This window comes from Perognathus longimembris, chromosome 1 (assembly GCF_023159225.1).
Source record: "Perognathus longimembris pacificus isolate PPM17 chromosome 1, ASM2315922v1, whole genome shotgun sequence".
Classification (NCBI taxonomy): Eukaryota; Metazoa; Chordata; class Mammalia; order Rodentia; family Heteromyidae; genus Perognathus; species Perognathus longimembris.
The window spans coordinates 7,072,418-7,091,852 of record NC_063161.1 but is presented as its reverse complement, the minus strand read 5'-3'; the positions used below and the strand labels follow the sequence as shown (position 1 = coordinate 7,091,852).

Sequence of the window (19,435 nt, the reverse complement as noted above, 5' to 3'; positions counted from 1 at the left end):
TTCTGTCACTTGAGCCACTTCTGGTTTTTGAGTGGCTAATTGGAGGTGAGCGTCTCACAAGGACTTTGCTGCCTAGGCTGTCTTTGAACCTCCATGCTCAGGTCTCAGCCTCCTGAGTAGCTAGGATTCCAGGTGTGGGCCACCAGGGCCTGGCTCCTTGTTTTTGAGGAAAGTCGATGTAGCCCAGGCTGAGTTTGTTACCTTCTGGTCTCTAACAGTGCCGGGAATTAACAGACATGGGCCCCCAAGCTCAGCTCAGGGGCATCTTTTGAACCATTTACTACTTAAGCAATTTTCTCTGGGTTTTTTTTCAGGTGGGAGGTCTTTATGAAAATAAATCTTTAAAAGGTAAATATGATAGGATGGTAACATCAGTTTTTTGTGTGTGTATATGTTAGTACTGAGCTTGAACTTAGGTTTAGCTCCCGTTCAGCTTTTACTCTATGGTTGGGGTTTTGGTTTGTTGTTAACTGGAGATAAGAATCTGATTTGTCTGGCTAGTCTGCCTTCAAATTACCATCTTCAGATCTCTGGTTTTCCTGAGTAGTTAGGATTACAGACATGAGCCACTAATCTTGTGTGTGTGTAGGTACAGGGGCTTGTACTCAGGGACTAACTGCTGTCCCTTAACTTTTTGCTCAAGGTAGGTGCTGTACTGCTTGAGCCACAGTTCCACTTCCAACATTTTGGTGGTTAACTGAAGATAAGGGTCTCAAGACGCCTCCCAGAGCTGGTTTTGAACCGTGTGATCCTCAGTTCTTAGCCTCCTGAGTAGCTAGGATTACAGGCATGAGGCTGTAAAAGTACTTCTAGTTTTAAAGTAGTATAAAAAGTTTCTGTCTTTACATAATTATAGAACCCAGACGAGGAGATAGAGTTACAGAGTTTTCCATTTTTAATATTTGGTTAAACAAAATACATCTTTGTAAACAAACCCAGCACAAGGCCAACAAAAAACAGGGAATAAAAGCAAGAAAAACAAAGCCTAGGGTTGCCCTTACTGGGCATCAGGGTCAGACCTGCCCACTTCTTTAAAGGAGGTGGGGCTTTTTGCCCTTGGGCATCAGCATGGGTCCCTGTTCCTAAGCACCAGAATTGGATATGAACAGAGAAACCAGCCCTGAAATGTTGAAGCGTCTTTGCATATCCCACTGGCTCCTGGACTTCTCGTGCACGGGAGTCCTCTGAAGTGCTGTTTGCACGGGCCCAAGCAGTTTGTGGAGAGGAGCTTCCTCTTCCCAAGAAATGGCTTACTATCACTGACAGTGCCAGTGGACCCAAGGTCCTGCTTGTGACAATCAGCAGTGTTGGCTGTAACTTGTGGCTGGTGGTATTGGAATGTCATTGTGCAGGGGTAGAGAGCTCCCTGTGGTGCCAAGCAGGTCTGGGGTAAGAAAAGGGAGCAGAAGAGACTGCGGCCAGCTGCTGGGAGAGCATAATGAGTAGCCTCTTGGGCCTCTTGTTAAACGATTCGGCATAAAAAACAGCCTCGGATTGAAGATACATGTGCAGAAAAAGTGCTGGTGTAAACATGCACTCCAGTCACGGGGGCAGGGAGCCCCAGCTTCCCCCCACTAAGCTTGCTCAGGACCAACATGCAGGCCCAAGACTACACATCTGTTAAGGGCTGGCCTGCCCACCCCTGCATGCCCACCTGCCTTGCACCCACAGCCACTGTCATGATGGCCAGATGCATATTTCTGCTGCCATGTTTTCCAAAGTGACAGGAGAAGAGTGTGTACAACTATCTCAAGAGGTAGGGGCGGGCTGGTCCTCGGTTGACCAAAAAGGACACTACCTGATGTACCTCACCTCTGTGACTGTCAGTCACAGCCTCTGAGCCCAGGACTGCTCTTAAACATAGAACTTAACACCACTTTCCTCACCCAACTCTGGCCCAATTAGTGGAATTTCTTTGAATTTTGCCAGAATGGGCCAACTGGAAAAGTTGTCTCATCTTTCGGCCCAGAGCGTCCTATCTAATGTGAAATAGTAGGGACAAAACTGGAGTGAATTAAACCACCCATGACATCCTGTGTGGCTTTGGCCACATTCCCTTGGGGAATCTCCCACCTTTGCCTTGCCAGAATGCTGGCTTCTCGTAATGACCATAAACCACTCTCTAAAATGGGGTGAGGGGATGGGCTGGAGGCATGGCTCAAGTGTAGAGCGCCAGCTGGGAGAGAGAAAATGGGATAAGGGGTGGTACAGGCCGCAGGTGGCATGCAGTACCCCTGCTGGGTTTTGGAGACGGTTTCCTGAGACACTTATTATGCTCTGGGTCCTTTGAGTCAGCCACTGGGTTCTCAGTGTCTTCAGACCCACGTGCCACCGGGGAGGCAAGAGGCCTCTCTGTGAGCCTGAAGCAGCAATGACAACTGGAGCAGAACCTCGATTAAGCGCTCACAAAAGGAAAAATCAGCAAGGCTCACCTTGCCTCTCTGAAACAACAAAGGCTCTCTTTCAATGGCTTTCCCCAAGTGCTCCGAGCTCCTACCTTCCTTCCCAGGCACAGACAAAACTGGGTGGTTCTTAGAACAGTCCACACATCTGTCCTACTGCACTGGCATATCTGAAGGGGAAACTCAATGAGATGTTTGGGCAACTGGTCAGGGCAGACCCACTTACGGGCTACCCCACGTCACAGAGGGCTGAGGGTTGAGACAAGAGGCAGGCTGGGTAGAACTGGACTACACATCAGCCCTCCAACTCTGATGGGCTTCTACCTCTTCTGGTACCACCAGCAGGAGTTCACAGTTCTTCCCTCGCAAATGGTATTTTAGAAATTTCCTATGGAAGAAGGAATAGCAAGAGAGAAAGTCAACTGCTGGTAAATTGTGGTCCAGGGGCCACACCTTCCCAGAACGCTCACCACTGATGTCCATGGCCACCCTAAAGCATGCTAGTGGGGACTGATTCTTGGAAGGTTACATGTTTGGTTTCCAAACATCCAGCTAACCTGTATTTCTGCTCATTACCACATATTACTGTCCAAAGTATCCACTTCTGTGAGAAACAGACAAAATGGATTGCTTAAAAACAAAAACAAGGGCTGGGGATATAGCCTAGTGGCAAGAGTGCCTGCCTCGGATACACGAGGCCCTAGGTTCGATTCCCCAGCACCACATATACAGAAAACGGCCAGAAGTGGCGCTGTGGCTCAAGTGGCAGAGTGCTAGCCTTGAGCGGGAAGAAGCCAGGGACAGTGCTCAGGCCCTGAGTCCAAGGCCCAGGACTGGCCAAAAACAAAAAACAAAAAACAAAAAACCAAGGGCTGGGAATATGGCCTAGTGGCAAGAGTGCTTGCCTCGTATACATGAAGCCCCGGGTTCAATTCCCCAGCACCACATATATAGAAAAAATGGCCAGAAGTGGCACTGTAGCTCAAGTGGCAGAGTGCTAGCCTTGAGCAAAAAGAAGCCAGAGACAGTGCTCAGGCCCTGAGTCCAAGCCCCAGGACTGGCAACAAAAAAACAAAACCAAAAACAAGACTTTAGTCCAAGAGAAATTTAACTCTCTCTGGCTTTTCTCTGAACCAAGTAAAAGGAACATGATGGTGGCCCCACTAGAGTAGGGGCCAGTCGCTCAGGCTGTGGAACCTGCCTACCAAAGGGATGGAGGTCCTAAAGGTCTTTCAAGTCTGAGATCCTAGGCGGGGAACGGCTCCTCCAAGGATGAAGGAACTTCATTTTCTTTGTCAAATAACCAAAGATGAACTCAACTTATCCAACACAGCAAACAAAGGAGCTGGCAGCTCAGCCACCCAAGGGGGATTACCTGAGCTCGCTCTCGCCCCCAATCCACTCTGGCATCTTGAGTTTGGAGTCGAGGTTGTAGTATGCACCTCCCACCTCTCGAACACAGATCCAGTGCTGCCTTTTGAGAGGCAACTTGAGTGGACCCCAGCACAGGCTGGAGGGCAGGTTCATGATGAAGCCCATGACATTAGTGAGGGCGATGACACCAACGTCCCTGCAGAAGGAAATGGTGTCAGGCTGAGGCCGCCAACCTCCGAGGTCCCCCCAGAGTCAGGCCTGAGGTACCAGCACTGGGGGCTTGCGCCACACCCTGCTGGACTCCATCAGGTCAAGCCAGTTCTCATTACCTGCGCTTGTCCCACCAAACAGCTTCATAGCCTTTGGTTTGAAGTGCTGCCATAATGACATTCACATCGTAGTTTCCATTTCCCAGCATGCTCTTCTTGTGGGGTGTCACCATGGTGTTTGGAGACAATCTAAAACGTGGCGAGAACAGGGCTAAGACTTGCAGGTCAGCCTGAGCTCCCCAGGGTGGCACTATTGGAAGGGCACTGCACATCACTGCCCCTATGGTTCCTTCCTAAGTATTTCTCCTACCCTAGGAATTACTCCTCTTTCTATAGAAAACAATTCCAGAGAGGGTGGACCTACCTGCCTCCTCTCAGGAAGTGAGGTCAGTGGATACAAACATTGTTCTGTGGAAGTGTCCCATTTGTGAAATCCCTAGCCTACTGCAGCCTTCCTGCCTTTGATGTATGCCTGTAATCCTAGCACTTAGGAGTCCAAGTTACAGACCAGCCCAGGCAACCTAGTGAAACCCAGTCTCAAAAAAATGACCAGCCTGGGTAGCAAAGTCCATGAGACTTACTTCTAATTAAACACACACACACACACACACACAAAGCCAGATTGGGAGCAATGGCTCAAGGGGTAGACAACTAGCCTTGAGCAAAAAGCTCAGGGAGGCTGGGAATATGGCCTAGTGGTAGAGTGCTTGCCTCATATACCTGAAGCACAGGGTTTGATTCCTCAGCACCATATATATAGAAAAAGCCAGAAGTGGCACTGTGGCTCAAGGGGTGAGTGCTGGCCTTGAGCAAAAAGAAGCCAGGGACAGTGCTCAGGCCCTGAGTTCAAGCCCCAAGACTGGGGAAAAAAAAAAAAACACAATGTTCAGGGACAGTGCCCAGGCCCTGAATTCAAACAAATAAAAAACTTTCTCCATACATAACACTGTTTTTTTTTCTTTTTTGGCCAGTCCTGGGCCTTGGACTCAGGGCCTAAGCACTGTCCCTGGCTTCTTTTTGCTCAAGGCTAGCACTCTGCCACTTGAGCCACAGTGCCACTTCTGGCCGTTTTCTAGATATGTGGTGCTGGAGAATCGAACCCAGGGCTTCATGTATACGAGGTGAGCTCTCTTGCCACTAGGCCATATTCCCAGCCCTGTTTATTTCTTAATGGAAGTGTTAAGAGTGGAACCCAGGGTTTCACAACTGCCAAGCCACAGACAAGTGCTCTACCACTGAGCTTTAGCCATGCTGGTAGTTTTCAAACATACTCCCACCACTGCTTCAAACCACCCAGTCCCCACAGCACTTAAATGCAACATAAACACCACTCCCCGGGATCCTGCCCACCTCCATTCTGTCCTTTATTCAACGCGCTTTCTCACTTTGCTCTCTCATTCACGTCCCTGTCATTTGGAATATTCTTCCCTCAGACCATCACTTGCTTTTGCTCCTCATTTGGATCTCAACTGATCCTACCATAGAGAGGCCTTTTCTGACCACATACCCGTTTGTCCCAGCCGTTGCCTGTCTGCTCATCTTTGGTTTAATTGCAGCCATTTGTTAATATGGATACATTTTCTCATGTCTTTTTCCAGGACAGCAGAGGCCTGTCTACTTCTCACTGTATTGCTGGGGTCGGAAAGGAGCCCACCTGGCACATGACAGATGCTCTTGGTTTTAATTTTGTTATTTCACATCTTCCTCTAGAATTATCAGTTCTCTTAAAAGTAAAACAGCTACCTGCTTGTCTCCAGAACAAAGATGGAAGAATGGGACAAGGACATTCTGATTCTATACTCTGCAACCAAATGTTACCTACAGTAAATGCCACATGATGAAAACCTGGGCCGAGCACTATGCTTTTATGTGTCTCATTTAATCCCCACGATCACCCTATGTGGATATAAATTATTTCTACTTTGCATCTTCTGATCCGTAATCAGACGCGTTATCCATTGCGCCACTGGCCTGTAAATTATTTCTACTTTGTAACCCTGAGGTTTGGTGGTTCTACTGAACTTATCCATTTGCAATCAACAAGTTATCCGATTTAGAATTCAATCTTGAGTTTAAGAGAATCTGAAGTCCTGAGACTGTACAGCCAGGACTCCAGAAACAGAAGCCGACAGTGGTGGCAGGCTGCTAAGAGGAAAAAGCCAGCTGAGTCCCTGAGACCTGGGGCTAAAACACAGCATAACGGGACAAAGCCCTCCACCACCTCCACCCCTCAGGCCTCCGTGAGAAAGCATAGGAAAGAGGGCTGAGCTGAAGCTCTACCAGGTCCTTTTGCTCCACCCACTCTTGAGTAGCCTCTCATTCCTGGCATTGAAGTCTCTGACCACTACAAGGAAGGAGACCCCACCCCCACACCCCCAGAGAAATGGCTGTCGGCAACTTCCCACCATCTACCTCCCTCCCACCACACTGAGAAGGTTAAAGTAACACTCTCCAGACTCCCGGCTACTTAGGGCAAGCTCCTGGAGCAGAGAGGAAACCAGTCTCTTACAGGAATTCCAGGAGTGCACAATATGTTATTCTTCACCTTGAAACTCCAGAAAAAAGGGTTATTTATATACGATGTTTCAGAGCCAGGCACCAGTGGTTCATGCCGGTAATCCTAGCTACTCAGAAGGCTGAGTCTGAGAACTCAGATTGAGATTCAAAGGACAAACAAATTCAAGAATCGCATCTCCACTTAACTAGCAAAAAGCCCGAAGTGGCTCAAGTGGCAGTGCACCAGCCATGAGAGAAAAAGCAAAGCAAGAGCATAAGGCTCTGAGTTTCATCGCCACCCCCCACATTTTGTTCCCAAAGACAAAGTGACTACATAAACATTTGTCCCACGGTGGCAACTCATGGCCTTCACTTCCTATCTCAGATTCAAATCCTTTCTTATCCACTTCTGCTACCTCTCCCCTCAATGGGGCCTTACAGCCAGGCTTCCGAAAGAGCTTTCTAAATTGATCTTGCTTGCAAACTTCCTTCCACCAGTTCACCTGTGCACCCCCTGGCCTGCTGGCCCAGGCGTCATTTCACTCTCCTGTATGGAATGAGGGTGGGACTAACTGTCGTTCTTACCTTTCCCGGCCACCTCCCAGCCTCCCACCCCCCAGCCGGGCCTCGGCCTCCTCCTGGGGTGCAGTGCACCGCAGGAGTCACAGGCGTGGCCCTCCTCCCATCTAGGGGTACCCCCGAGCCACATTCCACCCCGTGGAAGCTGTTCTGACTCCTCTCTGGAAAAGGACGCACTCATGTGGATTCACATCTAGCACCATCCATGTTAACTGTGAGACTGCGTCTCCAAGACTGCCACCTCACCTAGAAAATAGAAATGTTTCCTACTTCACAGGGATGCTGAAGAATGCACACTTCCTATGTGTCCAGCCAGGTAATAAATCCCTGGAACTCTTTTTACTTTTGACTCTTTTATGCCTCAGAGAGCCATTCACAAGTGAATAAACCTATTGCCCAAACTGAGCAATACAGGAAGTGCTGAGCAGTTCCCATCCTATTCTACTCTGAAGTGGGAAGCTCCCAGCGCATCCGTCATGTCCCCTTTTTGCTTTTACTTTAACAGGAATCAAATGCCTACTGGCTTGCTGTTTCCATGGGCTGACAACTTAATCCAGCAATTTTCTGAGATACTGTAAATAAGAAAGCAGAGGTGCAAAGGTTACAGTGACTGGCACAGTCAGATTCAATCTCTACATCTGAGACGATATTGAACCCCGCGGGACCCACTCTGCGACTTTCCTGAGGGAAAGTTTCCTAGAGCCTCCCTGGCAAACTCCAGTTCCAGAGTGTTTTACTGATTTGCACAGGAATTCTGGGCTTTCCAGCAAGCCCGTGTTTGTCTCACGCTTGGCACAGTCAAGCTCTAAGGTGGTCTGGAGTCCAGGTCTCTAGCAACATCTTCAGGCACGTGTCCTTGCACGCCTAGGCACACAGTGACCCTTGGGCAGTATCTGATTTTTTCCCTCTGGGATCAAGCTTCATCACTCCTGACTCTTCCATCCTGGGGGGCCCCTGGCTGCTGACCAGTTCAGTTCTTTCTAAGTGTCTACTTATTTCTACTCCAAGTGTGAGTCATCGCCCATCAGGACTCATGGCACTCCACCCTTCTTTCCTATTTCTCTCTTTATCTGGCTTTGATTCAACTGCTAGAATGAATTTCCTCTCAGTAAAATAGCACTTATCAACACCTTTTTCCCCTTTCTAACTCCCTCTTCAAAGCACCACAGGACTTTAGGTCTATAAACAAAGTAAAGCTATTTAACCTTACCAGCTTTACCTCTCCTTCCATTGAAATGGAAAGAAACCACGTGCCCATTGTGAAAACTGCTCTCCATTCCTGGCTGGCTCTGAGCTTCGGGGCCTGCTCAGTGGCTGGTGTGTTTCTGTTCCAGTGCCTCCCAGTGCCTGGCACACTGTAGGCAGCTCTCCATGTTTGTCTAAAACATTCCTTCCTCTCTCCTTCACCTCTTCCCCCTTTGCTTTTCCTCAAGATTCCTTCCACACTTGGGTGGTGTTGTTCCTACCTATCCACAGAGAATTTGTCCAAATAAAAATGCTCTTTATAGAGTCCCACTTCTGGGATTCTCTTATATGCTGGTTGGCTTGTAGACAGCTCTTTATACTGTGTTGACAGGAAGCAAAGCAGTGCAGTGGAACATGTGAAGCTTTGAAAGGAAGAGGACTCTGCTTCCATGCAAGTGGTTAGCAGATAGTTCCCATCTTTCATTCAGGGAAACACTACTATGTAACACCCCTGTTATTCTCCACTAACTGGATGACCATAGTCCAGACCTCCAGTCCCGGACTGACCCCACTTATTAGCTAACAGAGAAAACAGCTACTAATCCACAACTCCAACAAGCCTTTCGTATCAGTAGCAAGCAAGCAGCCCTCTAACTACAAAGCATGGAACCAAATCCTGCCATTAGTAACTAGTAACTGCAAACTTACCTTATGCCTATAATCCTAGCTACTCAGGAGGCTGAGATCTAAGGATCATGGTTTGAAGCCAGCCCAAGCAGGAAAGTTTGTGAGACTCATCTCCAATTAACCACCAAAAAGCCTGAAGTGGAGCTATGGTTGAAATGGCAGAGCTAGCCTTGAGAAAAAAAAATCTCAGGGACAGCACCCATACCCTCAGATCAAGCCCCAGGACCGGCACAACAAACAAACAAACTTGGGCTGGGAATGTGGCTCAGTGGTAGAGTGCTTGCCTAGCATGCATGAAGCCCTGGGTTCCATTCCTCAGTATCACATAAACAGAAAAAGCCAGAAGTGGCGCTGTGCCTCGAGTGGTATAGCGCTAGACTTGAGGAAAAGCTCAGGGACAGTGCCCAGGTGCTAAGTTCAAGCTCCACGACTGGCAAAAAACCCACATGTGAACTAACTCTGCGTGGCATGATTTCCTCATCTGGAAAAATGGAAAACAGCTGGGTGCTTGTGGCTTATTTGTCTGTAATCCTAGCTACCCAAAAGGCTGAGCTCTGAGGATCACAGTTGAAAGCCAGCCCAGCAGGAAAGTCCAGGAGACTCTAATCTCCAATTAACCATCAAAAAGTGGAGCCATGACTCAAGTGGTAAAAACTCAGGGACAGTACTCAGGCCCTGAGTTCAAGCCCCAGGACCAACACACACACAACTGAATTAGCACAAGGCAGGCACTCAAAACGGTGCTTTGCACTAAGTGGTCATGTGTTAGTAGTGATCTCTTCCGTGTAAGACCTCTTGCAAAGTACCAAGCACACTCAGCTGCTCGTTGTGAATCCTCCAAGTTTTAGACTGGGAAGATGTCTTACATGTAGGAATACAAGAGGAAAGAGTTTGTCCTTTCTCCTCCTTTTTGTCACATGACTTGGGTGATCTGAAACATAATATCTTACCTCCTCTGCTCCATTTCCTGAAGCATGAACTCAACTTGCTGCCAGATAATGACCCTGATGCAAAGGACACATTTGCCCTGATGCAGCGAAGGTATTACTCTGGTTATTAGGGGCACTGGAGAACAAGTGCTCTCACTATAGTTCTGTGCACACATTCAGATTATCATTCTCTGAAGGGCTAGGGTTCTTTCAGGTTAAATGGTCCACACCTGTGTTTCCCTAACAGCTCTTTCTAGCTATAATTGACATTGCTGTATGCAGAAATATCATCTCTAAGCGAAGGTCATCTGGAGCTGTCAATATGCACTGCTTCAAGAATTCCTGAGTTCTCTATCCTGAAGACTGAGCTTCTTTCTAACTGGAATAATCAGGCTCACTGCTGAAGTTCTTACAGACTGCAGACATGCTGTAGTGTCCATCCAGACAATGCAAAGCTAGGTCTCAAGGGCTTTGGTAAGATAATTTTAATGTTTTTATATTTCTGAGGTTTTTATTGAGACAGGGTCTTTCTATGTAGCACAGATGATCTTCCTTCCTCCCAATTTCTGGAATTACAAGTGTATACCACCATCACCACCACTCCCAGCTGGTGAAAGAATTTTAGAAAATCAGAGCAAAGAACAGAACTATTGGGTGTCAGTGGCTCCAGTCTATAATCCCAGCTACTCAGGAGGCTGAAATCAGGAGAATATTGATTCCAGACCAGTGGGAAGAGGGCTCTAAAAAACATCTCAGGGGCTGGGGATATGGCCTAGTGGCAAGAGCGCTTGCCTTGTATACATGAAGCCCTCGGTTCGATTCCTCAGCACCACATATACAGAAAATGGCCAGAAGTGGCGCTGTGGCTCAAGTGGTAGAGTGCTAGCCTTGAGCAAAAAGAAGCCAGGGACAGTGCTCAGGCCCTGAGTCCAAGCCCCAGGACTGGCAAAAAAAAAAAAAAAAAAGAAGAAGAAGAAAGAGTACCTGCTTAGGAAGTGTGAGACCCTGCGTTTAAACCTCAATACCATTAACAAAAAAAAAAAAGGAAGAAAAGACAAATGCTAAACTTCTTTCCTCTGTAGGCTGACATTCTAAGCAGATCAGACAGAAAGGATATTTAGAATAAAAGTAGAAAAGGAAAGCCAGGCACCCACAGTGGCTCATGCCTGTAATCCTAACTACTCAGAAGGCTGAGATCTGAGGGTTATAGTTCAATGCCAGCCCAGGCAAGAAAGTTCAGAGATTCTTATTTCCAATTAACCAGCAAAAAGTCAGAAGTGGAACTATGGCTCAAGTGGCTGAGCCTTACACTTAAACAAAACACACTCAGGGACAGCACCCAGGTCCTGAGTTCAAGCCATAGGACTGGCACCAAAAATAAATAACATAATGAAAGCAAAAAAGAGAGATCTAGAGTCAGCTCCAAATCACAACTATGCTAGTTAGAAGCTACTTGGACAAATGACCTGACCTTTCAACCCATTTCTCTATCAGTAAAACAACAGAAGGCCAAACAGTGTATGAAAAAAACACACACAAAAACTAAGGCCAGGACACATTGTCAACAAAAAGCTAAACACCTTGGGTACATCTTTCTTGTGCTACCCATCACATTACACCTTCAGTGACAAGTGACATTTCTTATCTGCTTCCAGACTATAAACTTCTTTGTGGCAGACTGAGAGAGGAAGCATTATTCAAGCTCAGTTGCCAACAGCAGAGATACAAATCTGAATTCAACCCTGGCTCCAACACTTGTTATGTTACCCTGGGCAAATTCCTGCACTTCACTGATCCCTGTCTTCATCACAAATTACAAATAATACAGATAAGCCAGGTGCTGGTGGTACACATGCAACTTTAGCTTCTCAGGAGGCTGAGATCTGACAATTCAGGTTTGGAGTCTGCCTGGGGAAGTAAAGTCTACAAGACTCTTACTTTCAAGCAAAAAGCTGGAAGGGGGAGTATGGCTAAAGTGGTGGAGCAACAACCTTAAGCAAAAAAGCTAAGGGAGGAGCACCTAGACCTGGAGTTGAAGCCCCAGTGCCAGCACACACAAAAAAGAAAGAATTCCCATAACAGGGATTCCACGGGGCTGCTTACTAGAGATAGCAGTAATCACAGGCTGGATGGCAGGCTAGTATTCTCTAGCAAGTGGTCCAAATCAGGTAGCAACTCTCTTATTCCTGTGCCCCTTCTACCTGCTGATGGCATCTAGCTAAAATCTGTAGGGATGAAAGTTTATGTCCTGGAGCCATTGCCCCACCCACCCAAATTCAAAAGAGAAGCTGACATCCAACTGCCAAGAAGGGGCATCCTACCTCTGGAAAATCTCCTGCAGTGTTTCCCGCGTGAAGGCGGTGCTGTCCTGGAAGACGTTGTTGAGGGCGTGGAGGGCACAGAGCTCCCGGCGCTGTTTCTCATGGTAGATTTGGGGAGGTGTCGCCTGGGGCAGCTCTGAGGATTCAGATTTGGCCTTGTCTCCTTTCCATGGCATGCAGCTCATGTTTTTTGTTTTTCGTGTTGGGGTCCAAGAGAGGGCTGAAAACACCCCACTCTTCCTCCAGAGGAAGATGTACACTGCTGTCTTTTCAGGATTCCTGAGGTCCACCTTATTTTCTGGTGTCCATAATTTATGCTTTGTCACTGGGAGAAACGGTTGCTTGCAATCAAAAGGGGGAGGGAAAAAAAATCCACCTCTTCTCAATAGAAAAATAACTTTAGTTGATATTGCTAGCCCTGTCAAAGTGCAGAATTTTTTAAAAAGAAAAACCATATAAAATGTGCGATGTTGTTTGCCCTTTTGCACAGCCCCCCTCCCGCCCCCCTTTCAAAAGAACCCCCGATTTTCTTGATGTCTTTTTTTCCTCTCTGCAAATGCCAACTAGGCCTCAATGCGGGAGGAGTGAAAGGATTTGGTCACATCGCTCTTTTTCTTCCATTTCGTTCCGATCACGAGGCCGCCACCGACTCAGAGAGCAGAGCCTAGGGTGTGGATAAATGCACGGTTCAATTCGCGGGATGGCCGGGGCCCCGGGCGCAGCCCTCCATGCCCCGGGGCGGGCGCGGTGGCCAGGCGGGCGGGCGGGCAGGCAGGGCTCCCCGGGAAGCTGGGATTCGTCCCCTCGTCGCCGCCCTGCGGAGGAGATGACTGGGGTCAGCTCCGCGATCGCGCCCGGCCCCCGCCCGCGGGAAGGTCCAGCGCCCTCCGAGGCCCTCGAGGGTGGGGCCGGACGTTCGCCCCGGCAGCGGGGACCCACCGGACTCGCCGCCCCCCACCCCGGTCTCCCCGCCGCCGTCACACGAGCCGGAGCCCAGGCGCCCTCCTGCTTCCCCCCCCCCCCACCCGACCCCCACCCTACCCCACCCCCCCGAAACCCGGCTCCCTGCCCCGCCGAGACAGACTCGCCGCGGGCCGCCGGCCGCCCCCTCACCGCCGGGGGCCACCGCCACCTGGAGCTGTGGGCCGCCACCTGGGCCGCGCGGGCGGGCGGGGCGGCGCGCGCGCACCTGAACCCGACGTCGGCCGTCCTGGCCCGGCGCGCGCTCCTGACCGCCGTCCCGCGACAGCCACGCCCTCCCGCGTCACGCGTGACGTCAGCGGCGCCGGCTCCGGAGCCGCGGCCGCCGCGCGCGCGCGCGCGCACGCGTGTGTGTGTGTGTGAGGCCAACGCTGGCCGCGTGGAGCAGGGCCCGGGCGGCTGGGGTCGGCTGCGGAGCCCGCTAGAGGCGGCGGCGAGCGGGCCGACCGCGGTCTGGCTCCGGGTCTGTTTCCGCCCTGGCCGGGAGTCCCGCCTCGCCCCGCCCTCTCCGGACCGCGGCGCCGCTCCCGCAAGGCCGCGGGACCCCGGGCTGCCGTGCGACGCCCTCCCCAGACTCCCCCCCCCCCCCCGCTCCCCACCTCCGCCCTGGGCGTCGAGAACTCGGACTCCGGCTCCGGCCGGACGCGTGACGTTTGTGTCGCGCGCGGCTCCCCGGGTGTTTCCAAAACGCGGTAGTGACGCGGTGGGGCGCAGGCTTCCTAGGTTAGCGGGGAGCCCGCGCGGGTCGCTCTGCCCGGGACGGCCGCCCGGGGGGGGGGAGGGGGGAGGGGAAGAGGGCGGGTAAGGGCCCGCGTGGGAATCACGTCTCCAGGGGAGAGGCCCCGCTTTGGTTCCCCGGCGTCAGGTACGGATTCCCTGCACCCGAGGCCGCTCGCTGCCAGGGCGGCGGCCACGGGGCCTTCCTCTAGCGCGCGCGCGGTGTGAGCCCGAGGCGCGCCACTGGCAGCCTCGCGTGGATCCTCAGTGTTGGGTGGTGTGGCCGGCATCACTGTCCGGGCTCACTGCCCTCCTTTTGGGTATAAAGAATTAAAAAAAACAAAACTTGCACCTGCAGTCCAGTCGTTTCGTTGACCCGGCTTCCCCTACAACTCTCCCTACCCATCTAGGAGGTGAGGGCCATCTGGCCGTGGCATCTGTGACCCTGTTGATGGCCAAGGGTGACCAGGCTGATCTGGCTGCCCAGGCCCGGGGGTGACCCCGCTCTTTCTCACCGCCCCAAACGCCTCTCTTCTGAAGCCACTCCCACGACCTTCTTGACCTTCCCAGATAGAATGAGGACTCAACGGAGGTCAAGGGTATCTACTTGGGGCCAAAACCTCCAAACAGACTCTAAGAACTATTTCAATCAGCAGTGTTACTTAACGTGTCTGAGTGACTTCCTCAAACTAACTTGTTGGCTTTTGTGTGTGTGCCCTTTTGGGGGCTTGAACTCAGGGCCTGGGTGCTGTGCCTGACCTTTCTGCTCAAGGCTAACACTCTATACCACTTGAGCCACGTCTTCTGGATTTTTGGTGATTAATTAGAGACAAGAGTTTCATGGATTTTTTCTTCCCCGGGCTGGCAGGAACTTCATTCCTCAAATTTCAGCCTCCTGAGTAACTAGAGTTACAGATAGGTTCACTGGCACCTGGCATACTTACTTAAAATTTTTTGTAGCTTTAAGTCACTGCAGGGTTGTAACACAGATTAGTTACTGAGGGCTGTCATGCAGTTAATACCCTTCAGTGTCATATATATGTATACACACATATATACACACACACATATATATATACCCACATATATATGTGTATATGTATACTGCTTAGGTACTTCTTTTTAGGAGGACAAAACTGAAGCCTGAAGAAGCTGATTGAAACCGTGCATTCACACTTGTAACGTTTGCTACTCAGGAAGTCAAGATCTGAGATCAAGGTTCCAAGCCAGTCTGCAAAGAGAAATCCAAGAGACTTTTGACCAAGTAACCAGCAAAAAGCCAGAAGTGGAAATGTGGCTCAAGTCAAGATAGAGTGCCAGCCATGAGGGGGAAAAAAATTCAAGCCCAAGCCCATCCCCACCCCCCCCATACAGATGGTTGACTGAGTGGCTTAGGGTCACTTTATAGTAGATAAAGGATTTGAACCTAGGCTATCCTATTTTCCAAAAGTAGATGGAAGGAAACAGGGCATGGTGGTGCACAGTTGTCATTTCAGCACTCAGGAGCCTGAGGCAGGACAATCCAGAGTTCAAAACCAGCCTGAGCAACAGAGTGAGCTCCTGGGTTTTTGTTTGTTTTAAAAAGATGGGAAGGGGGCTGGGGATATGGCCTAGTGGCAAGAGAGCTTGCCTCCTATACATAAGGCCCTGGGTTCGATTCCCCAGCACCACATACAGAAAACGGCCAGAAGTGACGCTGTGGCTCAAGTGGCAGAGTGCTAGCCTTGAGCAAAAGGAAGCCAGGGACAGTGCTCAGGCCCTGAGTCCAAGGCGCAGGACTGGCCAAAAGAAAAAATAAATAAAATTTTAAAAAAAGATGGGAAGGGGGCTGGGAATATGGCCTAGTGATAAAGTCCTTGTCTGATATACATGAAGCCCTGGGTTTGATTCCTCAGCACCACATATATAGAAAAAGCTGGAAGTGGTGCTGTGGCTCAAGTGGCAGAGTGCTAGCCTTGAGCAAAAATGAAGCCAGGGAGAGTGCTCAGGCCCTGAGTTCAAGCCCCAGGGCTGGCAACAAAAACAAAACCAAACAAACATAAAGATCCCTGGAGACTGGAGAGAGGGAGGAAAAAAATATATATATATATAATAAAAAGATGGGAAGGACCAGGTGCTGACAGGTCATGCTTGTAACCCTAGCTACTCAGAAGGCTGAGATCTAAGGATTGTGGTTTGAAGCCAGCCCACGCAAAAAAGTCCCTGTGAGACTCTTAACTTCAATTAACCACTCAAAAACTGGAAGTGGAACTGGAAGTGACTCTTTAAGTGGTAGGGCGAGAACCTTGGGCAAAAGAGCTCAGGGACATTGCCCAGGCCCTAAGGTCAAGCCCCATGACTAACACCTCCCCTACACCCTCCAAAAAGAAGATGGGAAGGAAATTTCCTCTAAAATGTTACTTTAGCCTTCCCCCATTCAATTTCAGGAGCATCTAATCAGAACATCTTCTCTGCGTAAAGTCCTGGAACAGAAAGGGCATTAGTCAATTTTTGGTCAGGTACTAGCTGTTAGCACATTCTGAATTTAAACCCTGGAAGAGTTAGTAAGATGTTAAATACTAGTCTGAGTAATACTGCCAGTACAACCCAGCAATACTAGTCACTAAAATGTGTGTTTCAGGCTGTGAATGTGGTTTAATGGTAGAGTACTTGCCTGGCATGTATGAAGCTCTGGATTTGATTCCTCAATAACACATAAACAGAAGAATCCAGAAGTGGCACCATGGCTCAAATGGTAGAGTGCTAGCCTTGAGCAAAAGAAACTCAGAGACAGTGCCCAGGCCTTGTGTCCAAGCACCAGGACTGGCAAAAAAAAAAAAAAAGCGGGGGGGGGGGAGGCGTTTCCTCCTCTACCTATAACAACCAATCAGATCTGCAGCAAATAGAGGTAGGCACCCCTTAATTTAATTAAATTCTCCTGCCACCTGGAGATAGCATCAGAGCCCACAGGTTAAGGTCTCAGGTCCACAAAACTGCCTCTCACTTCAGGTGCCAGTTTGCAAGTCTGTGCTTCTGAAACTTATGGTGGACCAGAATCATGTATATATCAGGTTTCCCATGACCCTCTCTTGGTACAATTAATTTGCTTGAGCAGCTCGCTCACAGAACTACACTTAATTTTAGCAGTTGATTGTAAAGAATATTGCAAAGGTGCCAGATGAATAATCAGATGATAGAGACACACAGGTACTTGGGGCATGGAGACTTCATGCTCTCTGGATGCCACTCTCTCTGGAAGCCTCTGTATGTTTGGCTGTCTAAAAGATAACACAGCACACACAGTCCTTTTGGAATATGTTTAGAAGTTTCATTGCATAGGCATGATTTATCAAATAATTGGCATTGGTGATCAACTTAGGCTTCAGTCTCCCCAGAGGTTGGATGTCTGGGTGACTAACATTCCCCCCCCCCCAAAAAAAAAGCCCCTCAGGAGATTCCAAAGCTTTGGAACTGTACAACAGGAGGTCGACTAAGACCAAACATTTCACAGTAAGACGATCAATTATTGTAGAACACACTACCTTGATATTAATATTTAGCTTTTTTATGTGTGGTACCGAGGCTTGAAATCAACCTCACACTCTCACTTGGTGTTCTTGCTCACAGTTGGCACTCTACCACTTCAGCTACACCTCTAATGAGGATTGTTTTGTGGGGGGAGGGTACAGGTCCTGGGGCTTGAACTCAGGGCCTTGGCACTGTCTCTGAGGTTCTTTTGTTCAAGGTTAGTACTCTACCCCTTGAGCCTCAGCTCCAGTTCCAGTTTTTTTCTGAGGGGGGAGGGGTAGTTTATTGGAGATAAGAGTTTCACAGACTTCCCTGCCCAGGCTGGTTTAGAATCCCAATCCTCACATCTCAGTCTCCTGAATAGCTAGGATTACAGGTATGAGCCGTTGGCACCCGGCTTAATACAGTATTTTTACTGGTTAATTGGAAATGGAATTTCACAGACTTTTCTGCCTGGTGAGCTCTGCGCTTTGATCCTCCAAGTCTCACCCTCATATACTTTTCTGCCATAGCGGGCTTTGAACCTTGATCCTCCAGGTCTCAGCTTCCAGAGGAGCTAGGATTACAGACATGGCCCATCACTTCTGCCCATCTACCACCAAACCATAGCCACAGCCCAATACTTGACTTTTCTAAAAAAAAATTAAGATTTTAATTTTTTAACCATATCATCGGACCAGATAGAGGAATACGTAGGATGATTTAACCAGGAAAAAATTTTTTAGAAAACCAGAAGAATCTTGAAATTTAGTGGCTTTTTTGTCCTAGATTACCAGCAGTGTTTGTACAATAAGATTTGATCATACCTAGCGGAAAATGAACAAGAATAAGACTGTCTTTCCTCAGAGGTAGATCCGTGAAACTAAGTCAAGGTCATCTTGAATTCCTGTCCCATGCTCACCACATTATAGTTGCCAAACCATGAGTCTTGTGTACAGGCTGCTCTTTCTAACGGACTACAGGATGAGAGGCTAAGGGCAGCAGTATTATACCACTGTTGATCCCTTTTCTCACCTAGCAGAAGGTGTGAGTATTTCAGACATTTGAAAACAGGACTTTAAGGCACTGCTGGCATTTGTGTGGGGCTTTCCACAATGATGACACTGGGGGGGGGGGGGGAATAAGCCATAGGAAACTACCTTAATGAGCCCTGGGTCTTGGCTGGGCTCTTCCCCACGAATGTGGTGAAGTATAGTAGGCTTGTATTTTTTGCTGCCTGTCTGGTTTTGTTGTTGTTATTCGCGTATTTCGCTTTTTTTTTTTTTTGCAGACAATGAATGGAGAATTCTCCCTAAGGTCAGCGTTTTAATTAATGGCCTCGCTCTGGGCTGCTATAGTATTACAACTCTTGGAATATACAGCATTGATTCTACTATTCAGTTTGCCTGGAACGTGCCAATTGGACATAGTGTTCCAGTGACTGCCTCTGTCACAGGAGTGGGAGGCTCATTTTGCCGTTTACTATCTAGGCGTGCGGCGGCCCGAGGCGCGGGACCTCTGAAAGCCTAGATTGGGTCCCGCCCCTGTCCATCATCCGAAGGCTCCGGGCGCTGACTGTTTGGCCGCCAGATTTGGGAACTGTGTCCCGCCCCTGGAGAGCGGGAGGGCGAGGGGGCGGGGCGGGGGAGAAGCGTTGTATGAATTTCTCTGTTTATTGGACCGCTGCCACGTCAATTATACCTGCTCTGCTCTCGTTGGCGGGAAGGCCCCGGGCAGGTAGCGTGGACGTCCTGCGGGCCCCCTCCGGAGCTGGGACCGGGCGGCGTGACGTCTCCGACATTTGTTGTTGGGGTTTGGGGACTCATGAATTATTCATAAGGGTATCTGGAAGGGCCGCAGCGATTGGCGGCGGGGAATCCCGGTGGATTGTGTCTGAGCTGGAGATTCGTGCGGCGGGAGAGACTTCGCATAAATTATTCCGACGGGAGAGGGGCGGGCCCGCGCATAGATTAGGCAAATGAGCCGGGGGAGGAGCGCGGCGGGCTGAG

General features: G+C 49.5%; 1 protein-coding gene across 3 annotated transcripts; it reads right to left on the bottom strand.

The window, feature by feature from the left end:
• Positions 1-873: 873 nt before the first annotated feature.
• Josd1 (Josephin domain containing 1) lies at positions 874-13,492 on the bottom strand. Of its 3 annotated transcripts, none has more exons than XM_048355397.1 (5): positions 13,432-13,492; positions 12,243-12,906; positions 4,106-4,234; positions 3,778-3,972; positions 874-2,790 (listed from the first exon to the last, which is right to left on the bottom strand). In XM_048355397.1, exons 2-5 carry the CDS (start codon positions 12,695-12,697, stop codon positions 2,691-2,693), a joined length of 879 nt encoding a protein of 292 aa, XP_048211354.1. In that variant the 5' UTR covers positions 12,698-12,906; positions 13,432-13,492; the 3' UTR covers positions 874-2,690. The 3 variants fall into 3 exon arrangements, with proteins under 3 accessions (XP_048211354.1, XP_048211332.1, XP_048211342.1); XM_048355375.1 differs by having other exon boundaries at positions 13,356-13,486; XM_048355385.1 differs by having other exon boundaries at positions 13,375-13,481.
• Between the last annotated feature and the right edge of the window lie 5,943 nt (positions 13,493-19,435).

Bases quoted from the DNA above. Each gene is read 5' to 3' on its own strand.
- Josd1 (XM_048355397.1), bottom strand. From the start codon at position 12,697: ATGGTTTTTCTTTTTAAAAAATTCTGCACTTTGACAGGGCTAGCAATA. The intron at 3,973-4,105 runs GTAATGAGAACT...TTCCTTCTGCAG, and splicing joins GTTTGGTGGGACAAGCGCAG to GGACGTTGGTGTCATCGCCC. The intron at 2,791-3,777 runs GTAATCCCCCTT...CTTCTTCCATAG, and splicing joins GGGGGCGAGAGCGAGCTCAG to GAAATTTCTAAAATACCATT.